Raw genomic sequence first — 19,111 nt, forward strand, 5'->3', positions numbered from 1 at the left:
ATTTTTTTTAGTAATAATAAAGTTACTAATTCTATCCAAAGAATTTGTAAAAATTCAATTTAATAGAGGTATCGGTATTGGTATCGATATTGGTGATATTGGCCTAAAAGTACTTGGTATCGGATCTGTTTAAGGATGATTCAGTTATATAATTTATGCTTGTAATTCTAAACACCGGCCATTACCGATAAACTAAAGGAACACAAAATTCCCGTTAAACGTAATTAAGATCCCACGGAGAGGTCCGAATGGATACCATGGAATTTAAATGTCCAAGGGACGATGCCAACAGCTTGATAGGTCCATTTTGGTCAGAAAGACGAACCTTAAAAGGTCTGAGCTGTTCCTGTTAGTGGTAACTGATTTTTGAAGAGGAAAGTCACAAACAGTCATGCTCTCTTCTGTGGAACTTTTGGTACTTTTATGGTACTTTGGTTTTATGGTACTTTTATAGTAAAACCATCGTTCTCAAAGATTATCACAACCATTTATTGGATTAAAGCTGCAAAAGATGACTTGTTAAGAAATGGTCATATCTCCTTTTGTATTCCATGGAAGAAAGAATTTCATATTGGTTTGAGAGTGAGTAAATGATGACATAATTTTTGTTTTTTTGGTGAACTATCCCTTTAATAATAATAAAACAAACACAGATTCACAGTAAAACCCCTGTGTGTAACACTTCAGCTTGTATCCTCTGGGACGTATGAATATGGACTCAATGGAAACTGTATGAATGTTTCATGTAAGCTGAGCTTGTGTTTGTGTTGTGGTCAAGCTGATCTGGGATCTATTGGTTCTGCCTAAATGCACATAGAATCTTCAGGAAGAGATGTAGTGAGACTGTTCTCTGATCAGTGGAGTGAGCGGCATCTTCTGTCTTCTGGGACATGGACTGTATTAATATTTTATATTAGTTTTTCCACTGTGTCCTGTGAAATGTGGTGGACTGTGACTCTGACTGAAGCCGTTGCGGCACAGGGACTCTGAGGATAAGCTGGCAGCCAATACTCACTCAACGTATGCCACATAACTGTCTCAGGTGATCTTAGAGGTCAACTTATACCTGAACTCCCTCAGAGAATGACATTTGAGTCTTGGAAAGTGTAGTTTAACTGTTGATCTGTAACTAAAATAAATGGTAAGTTCAGAGTGTTCGAAGGTGTGTGCTTCATTGTGAGATAGTGGTAACCTGGTTTATTATGATTTGCAGACTACTTTGTGTGATGAACAGACTGAAAATTAAGGGAGAAAATTCACAAACAATGAATTGCGTCTGGTTAAAGCGCCATTTATTTGTGGGTGCGCGGGAAGGAATGACAACTAGCCTACTTCATTTAAAATGTTTGCATGTTTTTTATTGTGTTACTAAGCAGTTGCTATTGTGTTGTGGGTTTCCAGTGTGTTTCTATAGGGTTGCTAAGATCTTTTGAATGGGTTTAATGTGTTACTATGCAGTTGCTATGGTGTTGTGGTTGATTACCAGGGCGTTGCTACACAGTTGGTTAAAGTGTTCTGAGCAATGCTATGCGGTTGCTAAGGTGTTTTGAATATTTTTAGGGTGTTACTATGTAGTTGCTGTGGTGTTGTTGGTGTTTGCCAGGGCACTACTATGCTGTTGCTCAAGTGTTCTGAGTGGTTTTTAATGTGTTGCTATGCAGTTGCTAGGGTGTTGTGGGCAGGGTTGGGAGGGTTACTTTTGTCATTTGTAATGTATTCAATTAGATTACTCAAGGTCAGTAACATATTCTAAATACTTTGGATTACTTCTTCAGCACTGGTAGATTTTTTCACTTGTTTTGACTATAAAAACTCTGCTAGTACAGTAAGACAAAATACGTGTTACTATGCAGTTGCTATGAGTTGTGGGTTATTGCCAGGGTGTCAGCTGTTTAGTGAATTTGCCCCTAATTTCATAAGTGAAAAATTACATTTAGGAGTTAAAGTTGGAAATTTGGTGAAAATCTAATTCATTTAATTCAAATATGGCACATCAAAACACATCACTCCATGTTTGAAGTCAGTGACGAGACACGCAAAAACAAAACCAGAAAACGTGTTTTTGCTAAAACACATCTTCACATATGCCATATCTGAACTTCCATTAACGCAAATAAGATTTGAAAACTACGGAAGTGGCAAAGAGTTTCTGTGAATAATCATTTATATTTTGGTGTGTTCATCTCATGAAGCTTTCATATTGCTTCAAAAGACTTTATATAGACTACTTTTATGGTTGCTCAACAGCCCCAGTCCCTATTATGGAAAAGAGCACTCAGAAGAAAGTCACATGTGTTTGGAACGATATGACAGTGAATAAAAGGTAACAGAATTTTCATTTATGGGTGAACTATTCCTTTAATACTATTCCTTTTATTTTTCCTGCTTTAATCAATAATTATTGTGCATTTTCATATAAAAATTATAATAGAATATGAACTTTAGCAAATGGGCCTTTTCTGTTCTTAAGCCGTAGCAAAAAGTGCTTTCCAAATGTTGAAGGGGCAAATTGTGGGCAGAACGTCCTGGCTTGCCCTTGAGATCTGCCCTGCTAACACACACACACGCACGCATGCACGCGCGCACACACACCCCAGCTGTTGTACCCCCCGCTGAGAGAGTGACGCCATAATGGATGACACTGGACAAGCCATCAATGACAGAGAGAGAGAGAGAGAGCGAGAGAGAGCAGGACAAGCAAAAATGTGAGAGACCTACACACTCTCTCTCTCTCTCTCTCTTTCTATTTTTCACACACCTTACATTTCCATATTGATCATCCACCTTCATCCTCCAAACACTCCACTTATCTTTCTCTCCCCACACTTCCTCCATGTTCTTTGATGGCAGTGTCTTTAAGCACCAGTCTGATGCCAGAGTCAGATTCGCAGAACACAGCATGGCAACTACCATTGATTGAAAAATATTTTGAGCCCTGGGCTTGTCTGGTTGGCACAGACATTTTATTATGCACTCATACTACGTAGATCTCTGTGTTTGTGTGTGCCAAGGCCCCGCTAGAAGGAAAACAATTCTATTAGATGACAAATCCTTCTCAGTTGATAGATAGATTGTGACTATGGCTGACTCCACATGGCACCAAACACTTGTGTGAATCTTTGTGTGTATTCTGAATTCTGACAGTTTACATTTGATTTCTGTAATTAAGACAGTTTACATTTCTAGTCTTTAATAATAATTTGTGCTGGTCTAATTTTGTTCATAATGAAAGATCCTAAATGACTGCAGCTGCTTATAAAATAGTATCAAAGTCGTAGGGGCCGTTTTAAACCGTTTTAAGGACTTTTAAATATAAACAAGCCCAAAACACACCAGGAACTTTTATTTTGAAATGATGAAAAAAATATCTGCAACTATTGACAGATTTATGCTGATAACCAATTAAAAAAATCAACTATCGGCAAAGATCAATTGATAAAACCAATATAACGGTCTACCTCTAGTTTAGACTGAACGTGCCTGTTGTGCTAAAAAAGCTTGACGCAGTGCAACAAATTGAACAGAACACATCTCAATACGTGTTTTTAACGGTTCTTTTTAAATTGACACAGCATCTAAAACAGGCGAGATGCATCATAATAGTTGAAGGCATCCATTTAGTGAATGTTTACAAAGGAAAACAATGGAAAAACAGCACATAAGGACGCATAAACGTGTTCGCTGCGGTTTGTTACCATTTGTACTAGGGATGTACATGAGTAATCGATAAATCGAGTACTCGTTCAGCTTTAAATAATCGACTTGTAAAAACACTACTCGAATATTGCAATGTGATTTTCCTTTGTATCTTTACCTGCTTCTCTCACCTAAATCTTGTCTTACAACTTAATGCCTTGGTTGGCGCTGTGGATGCATGACATTGCTAAAGAAATAGTTTACCCAAAAATAACATTCAAATTATTTAAAGTGATTATATTGCTTTTAAAGACTTGGAATGTATGTTTCAATGTGTGATTGTAAATGTTTTTTTGTTTTTTGTCTTTTTTGACTCTAGCTAGGTGTTGTTTTCACAAGAAAAACAGGTTCAAAGGTGGAAGGCTGGACTTAAACCAAAACCAACCAAATAGCTTGTTGTGTACAGTTTTAATTAAACCGGCAATTTTTTTAATGAATAAATGGAATGTATTGTGAAACATTACATCATTGTCTGTTGCATTCATTAGTGAGTTAATCTTCAGCAAAAGTTGTCTAGTTTTTCATTAGAGTGTCTTAATGGAAAACAGTTTACCCCTGAGACCTCAATAACAGAACAAACAAGCACAACACATTCATACTTACCAACATAACATCCCATGCTGAGATCTTTCCCGTCTGGAGAGGTTTTCAGACAGAAGGTCTGTTTTTTTTTATTATTTTTTTTTTTACCCATAATGAATCACCTCATTCACTCTGCATGGATACAGTCATCTCAACGATCACCAAGAAAGCTATTGGTTGGACCCTGGAGATTATCAGACGATCATGCCAGAAACCTAGTTGCAATTGGACATATCCTTTTTTCCTGAATGAATCTACCAAATTCTGACTTTCCCATTGTTATAAACCGTATGGATCGCAATGGCAATAGTTGGAATAATTACGCAACTTGCATTGAAGGTACCAAGAACAAACCTTTGTATGGTAATGGCAGCGCGTACAAACACAGTGGCTTGGCACTCTCCACTAGGCAGTAGTTTTTTATTGTTTTATGTCTATTTGCATGTTTATTTGTACACGGAAATGATGCACTTCAGAACAGACCGATCAAAACTACTAGCCATCAATGAATTTTGTCTAAATCACGCTACTAACAAACCAAACTCCATACCAGCAGGGATATCACTACCACTGTCCAGCGAGACAACCATTCCCCCAGTGAGGTGACGGTGAGAGAAGAGACAAAAGTGGGGCAATAGAGCCGGGATATGAGCTGGGCTCAGAGCTTATCCCTACAACCCATTATTTATTTCATCAGACTTCATAATGGTTGTCAATGGACCAGCCAAACTCTAAAGCTTGGATACATTATGACACAGACTCATAAATCATACACTATAATAGACCCAAAGATACACCAAGAAATATAGACAAGACCTATTTAACGACCGATTCCGTACATTTTCCCTAAGGCTACTGGTGGGATTTAGGTTAAGTTGTCTGGATGGGGAGTAGACCGAACTGGGGATCTTTCTTGCTCTGCTGGAATATCAATCAGCCTATATTTGCATCCATGTTCCACTCGTTAGTGGAATGTTAGAATGGAATGGAACCTTAATGAGAATGGAATTTTGAGTAAGAATGGAAATCCTAGTTGCCGTGATACCATCTTAATGGAATGTTTCTATGAGTTCGGAACCACAATAACATTTCAGTAACCTGATTTAAAGCCCAACCTCAAATATCGCCACACAGTGGAGCTCAGTTACCCAATTTAGAGGTATGTGTTGGATTATTGTAGTGGCGGTCGCAGCAAATTCTTACAGTAAACCAAATAAATCAATTGGGCTGCAAAAAGGAGAGAGATGGGAGAAATGTAGTTGAACTAATAGTCACTGACAGACTGAGGCCAATTTTGAAAGAGAGAGAGAGTTGTTGCAATATTGGGCTGTTGTGTCTTGTGTAGCAATAGTGTTTCTTGGGAATTTGGAGTGAAGTGTCCATGAAAACATTGGACGAGGAAAATACAGAAACCCAAACATGACAGAACAGAATCAATAAAAGCCCTCAGATTTCCTTGACTGGAAGGAGAGTGCACTCTCAAGGACGAATGTTTATTGAGGAAATCTTTAAAAAGGGACATATCATGCAAACACACTAATTTAGTGCTGGATTCACTTAAGGAATTATGCAGAACAGGCAACGGCTCAAAAGCTCCAGAATTTAAAATCACTCATTCCGTGAGTTTTGACAGTTGGAGTTTAAAATCACGAACATTCCGTGAGTTTTGACAGTTGGAGTTTAAAATCACGAACATTCCGTGAGTTTTGACAGTTGGGAATTTGAAATCATGAACATTCCGTGAGTTTTCACAGTTGGGAATTTGAAATAATGAACATTCCGTGAGTTTTGACAGTTGGGAATTTGAAATAATGAACATTCCGTGAGTTTTGACAGTTGGGAATTTGAAATAATGAACATTCAGTGAGTTTTGACAGTTGGAGTTTGAAATCACAAACATTCAGTAAGTTTTGACAGTTGGAGTTTGAAATCACGAACATTCCGTGAATTTTGACAGTTGGGAATTTGAAATCACGAACATTCCGTGACTTTTCACAGTTGAAGTTTAAAATCACAAACATTCTGTGAGTTTTGACAGTTAAAGTTTGAAATCACGAACATTCTGTGACTTCGTGTGTCTTGGTCCGTTTGAACACTGTGTCAATGTAAGTCTATGAAATGTTTGCTATGGAAAAAACAAAAGTCAGTTAGAAAAGACAGCACATTAACTCTGTCTAAAGGACTATTCTGAGTTTGGTGGTTGTAGCAGAATTGCAATTGATAATTTTGGTCTTGGTTTAGAATAACAGTATGTTGCCAATATAAAGAGCCTAATTTACATAGAAAGGATGCTTTATTTGTGTAAAGGAATGACAATGACTGTTTAAATACTCACTGATTGTGCCTGCTTAAACTAGATTACGTGGTTAGTGAATAAGACTTGTTTTTGCAATGAACTACCATGCACAAAAGTGGCACAACTATTTATTAAATTCAGAGAGAAGGCAGAAAAAGGTCATGAAAAGAACTTCAGGGGAAAAAAATACTACCATTGCATAGAAAACAGCCTCTTTAACAGCAGTTTAGTACGCCATTTTCTACTGAGTTAATGATTCTTAGACAGAGATTAAGTCTAGTTCTGTACAAAGAAGGATTTTCGAAGGAGAATCAGTGCTAATTTAGGCTAGAACTAAACTTAATCCATGTCTGGGAAACTGCTCTGTGGTTGGTGAATTTATTGGGAAACAAAACTATATATAGACGTGCAACATTGTTAACACCTCGTGAAAAGATACCGGGCCTGGGAAAGCCAATATTTGGTAGAAACATTACTCTCTGAACCCATAAATGAATCACAGGGCAACAATAATGGTCAAAGAAATTTTGGGGTGTGTTGCATGGGGATGTGACAGACAGCCTTGCGTGAGAGCCAAGCGGACAGTGAGTAGGGGCCTGCGGGTTCCTGGAGAGGAGATGACTAGATTTATCCACACTTCCAAACATGAGTGGACACCTCAGTCTGGGGTCAGAGCCAGATGGCGAGAGAGAGAGACAATAATGTCCCTTACAAAAAATTACTATGGTGGCACCATGGTACAGTTTTCAGATGTACCATGTACTTCAAGAATACCATGATATTACCTTGGTACAAGACCAAAACACTTAAAAAAAAAATACCAAAAAGGCACCGTACACATGTAAATATCCTTAAAAAAGGAAACAATACCATGGTAGTAAATAACGCTTCCGTTCCATGGAAGAAATAAAAAATAATTTGGGTTTGGAACGACATGAGGGGAAGTACATGATGAAAATCTTTTTTTTGGGGGGGGTGGGGGGGTTGTTGGTGAACTAATCCTTTTATCACTAAACTACGACAACTACATAACTTCAAAAATTATGTCTTCGCTTCAATTTTCTTTTCATGGTGAACCTTTTCATCAAGCTACATCCACATTAATGCGGATACATTTGAAAATGGCATTTTCGTTTTTTGAAACACTTTCCATCCACACTTCCATTTTCAAATGTTTTCCAAAAGTTGCTTTTACACACTGAAATGTCTGGAAACCCCTTACTGCGCATGCAAAAAAAAAAAACATAAACATAAGCGTGACCCTGCGCCATTTCCATGTATGGTCTGAAACGCAATTGTCCTCATGTTCTGCCGCCGGACAGCAATTCTAAGTAAACTTCCCGTCGCCTTTGAAGAAATGTAATGTGACGGTTGTAGAGTTCTGATAAAATTGCCGCAAATTCTTCAAATAGAGCTTGTAATTCACTGAAAATGTTGCCAGAAGTTTGCAGCACTTCACCAGTAGTGGTGAACCTGCAGCAAACCTTTGGCAACAATGAAGAGTTTGCCACAAAGCTCATTTGCATGTGAAAATAATGAGTGGCGAATTTACGGCAAGTTTGCAGCAAGTTTGCAGCAAGTTTACGGCAACTCTAGATTTTTTGTAAGGGATGGGCTGACATCTTGATTGTTTTGGGTTGAATGGATCACATGACTGCGTCACATGACAAAAAGAAGTCATAATTTTTGAATATGTCCGTTTTTCATGTCACACTACAACACAAAGACAACATTTTCAAAATTATCCACTTGGGAGAGCGTTTTCGAAAAGCTCAGTTTTCGCTACACAAAAATGCCATCTCAGCCAAAACATAGACGTACGAAAACATAGCAGTGTGGACATATGTTATATATGTCCTATATGTCATGCTAATAATTTTTCATATTGTTGAGCCTATGCAGTTCATGGTTATATTAATAAATGTCAATGTTTGATTTTAAGGACATTTTGTTTATTTTGTTTTAGCAAGTTTGATACTGTGTTGTCACCACTTCATGTCCAATGTAAAATTTGGGCCCTGAAGCAAAACCATTTCAACCACTGCCTTACACCCTGTCACACCAGATGCATCCGTTGACGCAGCGCAACGCAACGCAACCGCTTGAGGCTGTCAACACTGGATGTGTTGAAGTTAACATTCTAAGTGACTTACAGCAACCACAGACCAATCATCTTTGAGCTCTAGTAGACTTCAACAACGATTAAATGGACAAAAAACCTGTGTCCTACCTTATTTTCAATGGAAATCCACTGGTATAAACATTTACTTATTATATAAATATTATAAAAATGTTATTGTTGCTAAAACTGCATATACACTGATGAGCCAAAACATTATGATCACCTGCCTAATATGCTGTTAGTCCTCTGGGTTCCGCCAAAACAGCACCGACCCGCCAAGGCATGGACTCTACAAGACTCCTGAAGGTGTCCTGTGGTATCTGGCACCAAGTCATTAGCTGCAGATCCTTCAAGTACTTTAAGTTGCGAGGTGGAGCTGCCGTGGATTGGACTTGTTGGTCCAGCACATCCCACAGTTGCTAAATCGGATTGAGATCTGGGGAATTTGGAGGCTAGGGCAACACCTTGAACCCTTCATCATGTTCCTCAAACCATTCCCGAACAATGTGTTCGGTGTGGCAGGGCGCATTATCCTGCTGAAAGAGGCCACTGCCATCAGGGAATGCCATTGCCATGAAGGGGTGTACCTGGTTGCAATGATGTTTAGGTAGGTGGCACGTGTCATATTGACATCCACATGAATGGCCGGACCCAGGGTTTCCCAGCAGAACATTGCCCAGAGCATCACACTCCCTCCACCGACTTGTCGTCTTCCCACAGTGCATCCTGGTGCCATCACTTTCCCAGGTAAATGGCGCACACATACACGGTTGTCCACGTGATATAAAAGAATACGGGACTCATCAGACCAGGCGACCTTCTTCCACTGCTTCAAGGTCCAGTTCCGAAGCCCATAATAGGTGCTTTCAATGGTGGACAAGGGTCATCATGGACACTTTGACCGGTCTGTGGCTACGCAGTCCCATACGCAGCAGGGTGTGATGCACTGTGTGTTGTGACACATTCCTTCCATAACCATCATGAATTTTCTGTGACTTGTGTCACAGTAGACCTTGCAGTTTGGACCAGATGGGATAGCGTTCGTTGCCCTCACGCATGATTTAAAGCTGAAGGTTTTTTTCAGTGTCCTATCACAGCTTACTATGAAGAGGCAACTCTAAGTAAGCAATTTGTTGGTTAATTTTCTCAAACTGTAAACACTGTGTCTTTGTGATGGTAAAAAAATTCCCATTTGTTTTGAGCAACCATCCAGCCCGACACAACTACATTGACTCAACCAATGCCATGAATTAGGTGTTGTACTTTCTGTTCGATCAACAGCAAATGGAGGCTTCGAGCCCAATCATTCTGAGCATGCTGAGGAACGGTTCCAATAGCATTTCCACTTGAGCACGGTTCGGCACGGTACGATTACAAAAAAAGATGTTGCAATGTGTCTCGCTGTCTGTTTAGCATCTTGCGTGGGTTTTTTAGATGCCGTATCAAGTTAAAAAGAACTTTAATGCGTTTCGAAACACCTGCTATTTACCTGTTATTTGTTGCGCTACATCAAGCTTGTTTCAGCACAAGAAAACTTTTGAAGTAGTGAAAGAGTCATTCTTTTGAAACAGTTCTTTTCAGAGAACGAGTTGAACCAGTTCACCAAATCGGCCTGAATCATTTGAAACCGTTGGCGTCTCAAGTCAACACTGATCGACAAGTTACTCCATCTTAACATGTCTGTTGGACGTGCCTGAAACTCCGACTCGAAATGAGCCGATAACTGGGATATGATAATATGATCCTAGAACTGGTGATATCGGCTTTTCCTCTCCTTAGCAATAAACCGCTCCAACTTGTTCACAAATTGGACTGAACACCCCAATTGCAACAGTTCTCGTGTCAACAGTACGAGTCGCTCGCAGCAGTTCTCGAGTGAACAGTACACTGAACTGAAAATCACATCTTTCATATGTGTTCGACATAGCAAGAACTGATGAGCTGCTGATATCAAGCATACATGTGCCTTTTGATTAAGGGGTGCAAGATGTATGTTTATGATGTATTTTGATGAACAGCAGAAAGTATACCAAATAAAACATACTGGAAATATGTTTATGACTTGATTGTAATTACCGTTTTGTCAACTTATGGTGATGATCCAGTCGCAGCAGTTCTCGAGTCAACACTCAACAGTACACTGAACTGAGAATCACCTCTTTCGGATATGTCTGATATACTGTGAACTGATCAGTGAGCTACTGATGAGCATGCATGAACCAAGGACTTGAATCAGGGGGTGAAATGTTTCAGTGAGAGATGTAATTGAATTTTACTATTCAGTATTGTGCATGCAGATTATATTTGAAGTTGTTATGTTGTAATGGCAGATTATATGTCATTTTTTTTTTTATTTTGTGTGTAAAAAGGCTGAGTTGATTAAGACTAGTTTATTCACTTTCTATGCTTTAGACACATAGAAAATCAATGTACATCAGTGTCTGTATTTGGTGCAAAACTTTAACGTAGGAAACTTATAGATGTAATCAATAGTTGCCAGTCGTATGCATGGTGCAGGATCACTGAATGAAACACTGATGAAAATAAACTCCTTTATTATTATAACTTAATTGAATAAATGGTAATAATCAGCAATATGCATTCACATATGGCTTTATTTGAACGTGTTTGAGCGTGTATTCCTCGACGTAGGGTTGATAGCATTATGTACTGGTGACTTCATTATGCAATGACGTAAAGGAACTGTTGAATCATTTTTTTTGAACTGGTTCATTGAAACAAACTGTCTGAAAGAACCAGTTTGTGGAAAAGGATCTAACTTCTCATCACTAGTTTGGAGACAGCCAGGCAACTCCCTCTTTCTCCTCTACATATTCCCAACTTTATCTATCTCTCTTTAAGACTGGTTCACTGCATCTTCTCTCTCGCTCTCTTTTTCTCCCTCTTTCACCACATCTCTGTTTTGCCTCTGTTGCTATGGTGGGACCAAGGGAGAGATGTTTTGTTCATCTCAAGTGATTGAGCACATCACAAGTGAGCACAGATTATTTAGACCTTTTACAACTTGTACCACATATGAAAACAAATACATCCCATACAAAAAAAAAAAAAAAAAAAAAAAAGAAAAAAAAAAAAGAGTTCTGGCAAACTAGCCACAAACTTGCCACAAATTTCCCACTCATTATTTTGATAATGCTCTTTACCGGTAGTGGTGAAACTGCAGCAAACCTTTGGGAAACAATGGAGAATTTGCCGCAAGTTTGCTGCAAAGCTCATTTGCATGTGAAAATAATCAGTGACGAATTTGCAGAAAATTTGTCATGAATTCTCGATTTTGTGAGAGGAGTTTGCCTGTGCAAAAGTTGCCACAACGACACTAGGCTAGAGTGTTGCTATTCGGTTGCTGGGGTGTGCTGGGTGGTTGCTAGGGCAGAACTAGTTGGTTGCTTGCTGACTAAAATAAAAAAAAGCCCACCCCCAAATTTCTGGTAACTATTCTACTATTACTATTTCTTTCATTTGAAAAGTTTAGCAATTAGCAAAACATTACGCTGAACGACCAAACAGAGCTCTTTATTTTCGAATTCTGTCAATATTCCGGGTTCAATACAAGTTAAGCTCAATCAACAACATTTGTGGTACAATGTTGATTACCACAAAAATTAATTTCTACTCATCCCTCATTTTCTTTTAATAAAAAGCAAAAATCGGGGTCACTGTAACCTCGATTTATTATTTTTATCCCTTTTTTGGGAAATACATTTTTATGGTAATCAATATTATGCCACAAATGCTGTCGATTGAGCTAAACATATTGAACCCGGAATATTCCTTAAATTAATAAAAGTTGTCTTCGCTTGAAATCCTGGCTTTCCATGGCACTTACCGACTTCCTCAGGTGTTAACATGTTTAGTCTCTAGTGGCAATCTGGCCCACCCCTCCATGTTTGTTTGCTTTCAGTGGGTCTGTTTTTCACACCACCATGGGTGTAAAAAGGAGCCATTTGCCCTGTCCACAGTCAGATCGATACAGACATTGGGATAAAAGCACTAGGAAGAAATGTATGGAAACTGGTGATCCATATTCGCGTGAGACAAGTGCATTTACACCAGGCCTCGTTCCCCAGGTAACAATCACCTGTGAAGTTTGAAGACGTAAAAATACATGGTAAACTATGGTACTGTCCATATCAGGAAAGGGCTCTCATTATTTACTCTCTCTCATGTGATTCCAAACCTGTATGGCTTTCTTTCCAAGTATGAGAACATAAGAATGTGAACTTTCGCTTTAAGTATTGTAAATATTGTCAGTAGGTAATATGCAAAAATATATGGACCCGAGAAAGAAACCTCTGTTTAAATGAGTGGATGATTTGGTTTTGGAAGAACATCATAGCACAGGGCTCATTGTGATTGCACAGATTCTTTAATTAAAGGACCAAATTGTACATTTCAACAAGCAGTCAAATGACAAACAGACAGAACTGCATATCTTCACCTCTACTTTCAGTGTGTTAGAATATTAAAATAAATCGAAATGTGAATTTCTTTAAAAAAAGACTTGACATGGCTGACATAATTTCTAACCAAATAGCAAAACATTTAAATTCTGAAAGTAAAATTAATCATGATAATCAGGTAATTTTTTTCATTAAAAGTGTATAACTTTTTTCTTTTTTTTTAAAACAGACAAACAGAACACATTACCTAAAGAAATTATATAACATTTACTCCAAAAAAATTCTCTAGAAGCTACATCTTGTGCCGCTAAAAAGGCAGTGCTTCTTAAAATAGTGCTTACGGCAATATTAAATAAACAGTTTTTCCACTATTTACAAACTTGTACTTAAACATTTCGTAAATGATTGTCATATTGTTTTCTCATATGTGTGTTAAAGAAATTTGAACCCATAGTTACAATTTGAGTGTTACCTCTTATAAGAAACATCTGTACAGTATATATGTATTTAAAATTAAAACTTAAAAACAGAGGCTGGCCTGAAAAGTAATTTTCTCTGTGACTTTATAATACTATTAAAATTAACAATATTATTAATAAACACCTTGATGAAATAATATCACATAACATTTTTTTTTTTTTTACTGCTTTACAAAATACGCAACACATTCAATAATGTAAGTTTCCAGAATCTCTTTTTCCAAGACGAAACAAACCCCGCTTTTGAATTGGTTTCGTTGATGAGTCAATGTAATCTCATTAGTATTTGTATGAATTTGTACATTAAGTGTGCTTCTCGTTTGGATAGACACTGAAATATCAACGAATTGGTAGAGTAAATAGAAAAATGTAAATCGTAAATTGAAAACTTAAATTTACGCAAAACGAGTTTAGAGACAAATGTTTACACATCCTTTGAGGTTTGTAGAATATTGAATTCATAGGTTGGTTTTATTGTATTTATAATTAAATGAATAAAATAGCGATTAAACGTTTAACACAACGCATTTACCTCATTGTGTTTGCATATTGAACTCGATCACATGCGGTGAGAATTTCAGATCCGACCAGTTCGTAAATATTTAAAAAAAATTAAATTTTTCTCTCAATACGTTGATATTGTATGTTTTAGTGTCTTTTCAAATGTACAAAAACGTACGTGTACACTTTATGTACAAATACCTACGAATATGCGCAAGATCATTATGGATAAGTTCTGGAATTACTAAACACTTGAACACCTGTATCTAAAAGGACGGAAGCTGGTAAAAGTAGATTTGTAACGCTGATCTAGAATCAGCTTCTCGAAATATAACCTCACCCAATGTAATAGTGAGATGAAGAGGTCAGGCAATGGCTAAGTGACTTTTTTTTTACAGCTAACTTTTACTGCTTTTTTATTGACATCTTGTGTATTTTTACTTTTAAATTATCGTTTACTATATGACTGTTAAAAGGAATGGAACACTCTTGCCTATTCATAAACAAGTATGCATCGCAATCTTGTTCATATAAAATTGAAATAATTTACTGTTTCTGAACAATTGGTTTCGTAACGGCTATATGCTACATACACTCTTGACATCATTTACAGACAATTGGCCTCAGTCATGAAACACGAGCAAACAACATTCTGTGTAAATTGTTAGTAAAACCATTGAATTCAATACCATGCCAATATATATGCAAGAATGGATTCATGAACGATTTATGCAGAAATTTGTTCTGCTCGCATTTAATGAATAAGTCTCAGTAGGCCTCGTTCGTGAAACATGAAGCAGAATGGATTTCGGTGTAAATCGTTCGTAAAACCATTCTTAAGTAGACTGTCATAACAAACATTATACATGGACATTTCTTCTTCAGTCTTTGTGTAATTCAATGTTTACTATAATTTGAGATTGAACGAAACTATTGTTCAATAGTTATTAATTAACTATTGATATTAAAACTGTTGTTGAATAGAATTTGTGCATACGATTTACACAGAAATGTGCTTTTCTCACGTTTCATGAAAGAGGCCCAATAAATTGCGACTGACGTTACACGCTCTCACACATACCTACACAAAAAAATACACCCAAAACACACTTATTACAGAGGGAACATCTCTAATTGTGCCATTTACACAGAATGCGTTCTTGCGTTAAAAAAAAAAAAAAACAGCAAAGATTTGGACGCAACGCAATGAACGGAAGAAAATTCAGGTGTCTCAAGAAGACACATTTTTAGAAGTTAAAGTTCTTTTAGTTTGACAGGGCATCTTAAAAAAGTTTCGATCGTAGCACGAAACGTTAAAAAAGCAGCAAGATGCATCGCAACGGACAAAGACATCTGTCCAGCACGTTTCATGGAAAAGTAATTCAAAAACATAATTCCGCAGAAACGTGTTCCGTGTGAATGACCCATTAAACTGCATACTGAATGCCAACTGCAGACATTTTCTGTAGATTTCACAAAGCATCATTAATTTCTTACGCTTAGTCAGAAATAATCCAAACATAATCTTCATATATGTTGTAATTGAGAGTGCTATCATTTTATGTTGGCTTGATTTTCTTCAGCGACTATAAGTGGTTTGATATTCCTAAGGTGAATGTGGCTCATTTAGTATAAATTAAAATAAATGTAATTCAAGTTGATAAGCAAACTTTAAACACAAAAAGTCACTTTTTTTTTTTTTTTTTTGCTAGTCGACTTGTGACTGACTGTCTCTCCGGACAGATCTGTCTGAGTCTGATCAGAGGTAGAAGCCAGTGGTCTGAGGGTCTGGAGGAGGTGGGAGTGGCTCAGAAAGGGCATGGGGACTGTTGCCGGGGGTGGCCACTGCGTTGCCATTGGGAACCAGACAACTTCCTGTGTAGGCCACAGTAGTGGAGTTGAGTATGAAGCCAGTCTCCATCTGGAAACAAACAAACAATAATCAATCATGAGACAGTATCTAACTAAAAATGATAATCTAATAATCATTAAACATGTTAATTAAACACATTGAAACTCTTTTCATATAGAATTTACTCAGCATCGCAACATTTAGCTTTTTAGCTTAGCTTTAAATGCAGTACCGCCGTTCCCTACACGCATACTACGCAGTCTGCGTAGGGAACCAACTCCCTAGGGGGCACCATCTTACCCTAGGTATATCGTGGAAGTATCTGTCAATGGTGATTCTCATTACCATAACAGTCATTTTTTATTGTATTTTAGTAAAAAAAAGATTGTGTTGTACAATGATTTTTAAAATGAAAATAAATAAATAAAATACATTTTTCAGTAAATACAGAAAAATGTGACCGTGAGCAGGCACGCTAACTCATTAGCGTTAGCAGTGATTTCTTTGCTATTGACCTAAATGCACAGCTCATTTTCAATGTTTATCGCTAGCTTACAGAACTAGAATAGTGGTTGTTTATTTAAGCAGGTTAGTGGCAGCTGGACAGCAGATTTGTGATGGTCGTTTAAGACCCTAACATGATGATCAGTTTATCAGGATCACATATAGAATCACAAAATTATCACACTGACCAAGCAACAAAGTGTGTTATCCACTGATATAGTTATTTTGGCAACAAACGAGCATTCCCTCTATCCAGCTGTGTTTTAATAGGGAATTTACAACAGATAAACGCATAAAAATAACCAAAGACCCAAACCGCTAACATGCTACATGCTAACCTAAACTAATCTCCATCAAATTGTGGCAAGTCTCAAAGATAGTCTTTGAAGGCTACATGAAATCAAAATGTACACTATTTAGTTTCTTAATAAATGTCCCTAGTCTAAAGACATGATATTTTATAATCTTTCATCAAAATGTTATACCTTTCTCCACCACTGAAATTACTTTTCTGCACCCCCATGAACTATTCCTTTAATACTTAGGATTAGATGTTTAGAACAATCCCTAACCCCAAGTATGAGCAATAGTAAAAGTGATGGTTGCCTGCAAAATATCACTAATAATTATTAACTGATTGGACAAAAATCTGTATAGTGCAAGATGAGTCATCAATAAATATTTTGGTCTGTTGGTAAGAATGTAGTGTGCATATAATGTTAGTATAAAGATATATACTAACTACCACATACTTTTTACATTTGATAAAATGTGCTTATTATGTACATATGTGTTGTTGCACTCTACTTAAATTTAAAGGTAAAAGTAAAACTAAGCTCCTATAGTAAGTACAGTGGCAAAAAAAATATGTGAACCCTTTTGAATTAGCTGGTTTTCTGCATTAATTGGTCATAAAATGTGATCTTATCTTCATCAGTCACAAGTATAGATTAACACATTGGGCTTAAGGTAACAACACACAAACAATTATAATGTTTCATGTCTTTATTGAATACATCTCATTAAAAATTCACAGTGATGTGGAAAAAGTAAGTGAACCTTTGGATTTATTAACTGATTGATCCTCCTTTGGCAGCAATAACCTCAACCAAACGTTTCCAGTAGCTGCAGATTAGTTCTACACAGTGTTCAGAAGGAATTTTGGACCATTCTTCCTTACAGAACAAACAATTCAACTGAAGCACTTTGAGATAACTTTGTAACCCTTGCCAGCTTTATGCCAAGCAACAATTCTTGATCGTAGGTCTTCTGAGATCTTTTTTTTGAGAGGCACGGTCCACGCCAGCATATGCTTCTTGTGAATAGCAAATTAAAAATGTTTGAGTCCTTTTTATCAGTCAAAGTAGCTCTAACCTACACCTTCAATCTAGTTTAATTAATTGAATACCAGATTTGGGGTTCACATTCTTTTTCCAACCTACACTGTGAATGTTTTAATGATGTACTCAATATGTACAAGAACAATACAATAATTTGTGTTATTAATTAAAACAGATTGTGTTTGTTCATTATTGTAACTTAGATGAAGATCAAACCAGATTTTAAGACAAATTTATACATAAATGCAGGTAATTCCAAAAGGTTCACATACTTTTTCTTGCCACTGTATATGAAAGTTTGGTTATGTGTGTATGAATGTTAGTATGCATGAGCTAAAATTAAAGCTGGATTGTAGGTCATGGCTGCTCACGCCTGGCTGGGCAGTGAAGCTCTATTGTCCTTTCAGCTGAGAGCAATGACCCTGAACACACACATAGAGCCCTTCCCATTCTGCTAGATATAAGACACTGAAATCTTGCTGAAAGTGTTTTTTAGCATGTTGCTAGGTGTTTGCTAGGGCACTGCTCAGTGATTGCTTTCTGGATCAAGTCAAAAGCACCCACTCCCAATTCTATATGATATTCTGGTCCCTAGATATGGCTTGGGTCCCTCCTCCAATGTTGTCTTGGTTTTTTGCCTGTTTTATCCTCTGCTTGGTGAAAATCATAAGTCTGATTACACCTCTTCTCAACAAGCCGCATGATTTGAGGTATTATCATTGATTCATGTCCATAGCACAAACAATTAGGGAGTTGGGCACCACAGTTTAATACTCAACACTTACAATAGGAGTTTCTTCAAATTCATAACACTAAGCTTGAGCAATAGTAATAGTGATAGTGGACTTAACATGAACCACTAACAATCAACTGGTGGTGACATAGTGGGCTAAAGCACATAGCTGGTAGAAGATTGCTGGTTCGATCCCCACAGCCACGACCATTGTGTCCTTGGGCAAGGCACTTAACTCCAGGTTGCTCCGGGGGTATTGTCCCTGTAATAAGTACACTGTAAGTTGCTTTGGATAAAAGCGTCTGCCAAATGCATAAATGTAAACTAAGAAAACCATCCCAAACCTCAACCAAAATGGACAACAGCATGGTGCTCTAGATGTGGAGAGACAAGACCGTCTTGATAAATGAGTGCAGACAGGGGCCCACAGTCTCCGACTATGGTCTGCTGCATGAGCGGTCCTTTTGTGGGGGCTCCTATCCCTCTTTCTCTCTTTCATAGCCTCAGGCATCCATGTTACAATGGACTAAATGCTAAAGTTGTCTACTGTGAGTATAAAAAAACAGAAAAGCCTGTCTGTTGTGA

At 37.4% G+C, this 19,111-nt stretch overlaps 1 protein-coding gene across 1 annotated transcript in view; it reads right to left on the bottom strand.

Annotated features, from left to right (window-relative positions):
* Positions 1-13,078: 13,078 nt before the first annotated feature.
* Positions 13,079-19,111, bottom strand: part of LOC127438489 (aryl hydrocarbon receptor-like) — a 68,285-nt gene continuing 62,252 nt past the window's right edge. Inside the window, exon 11 of the mRNA XM_051694119.1 lies at positions 13,079-16,018. Coding sequence (XP_051550079.1) covers positions 15,857-16,018 — 162 coding nt within the window. The 3' untranslated portion in view covers positions 13,079-15,856. The remainder of the gene's footprint in view (positions 16,019-19,111) is intronic.

The sequence above is a fragment of the Myxocyprinus asiaticus genome, chromosome 49 (assembly GCF_019703515.2).
Source record: "Myxocyprinus asiaticus isolate MX2 ecotype Aquarium Trade chromosome 49, UBuf_Myxa_2, whole genome shotgun sequence".
Taxonomy (NCBI): domain Eukaryota; kingdom Metazoa; phylum Chordata; class Actinopteri; order Cypriniformes; family Catostomidae; genus Myxocyprinus; species Myxocyprinus asiaticus.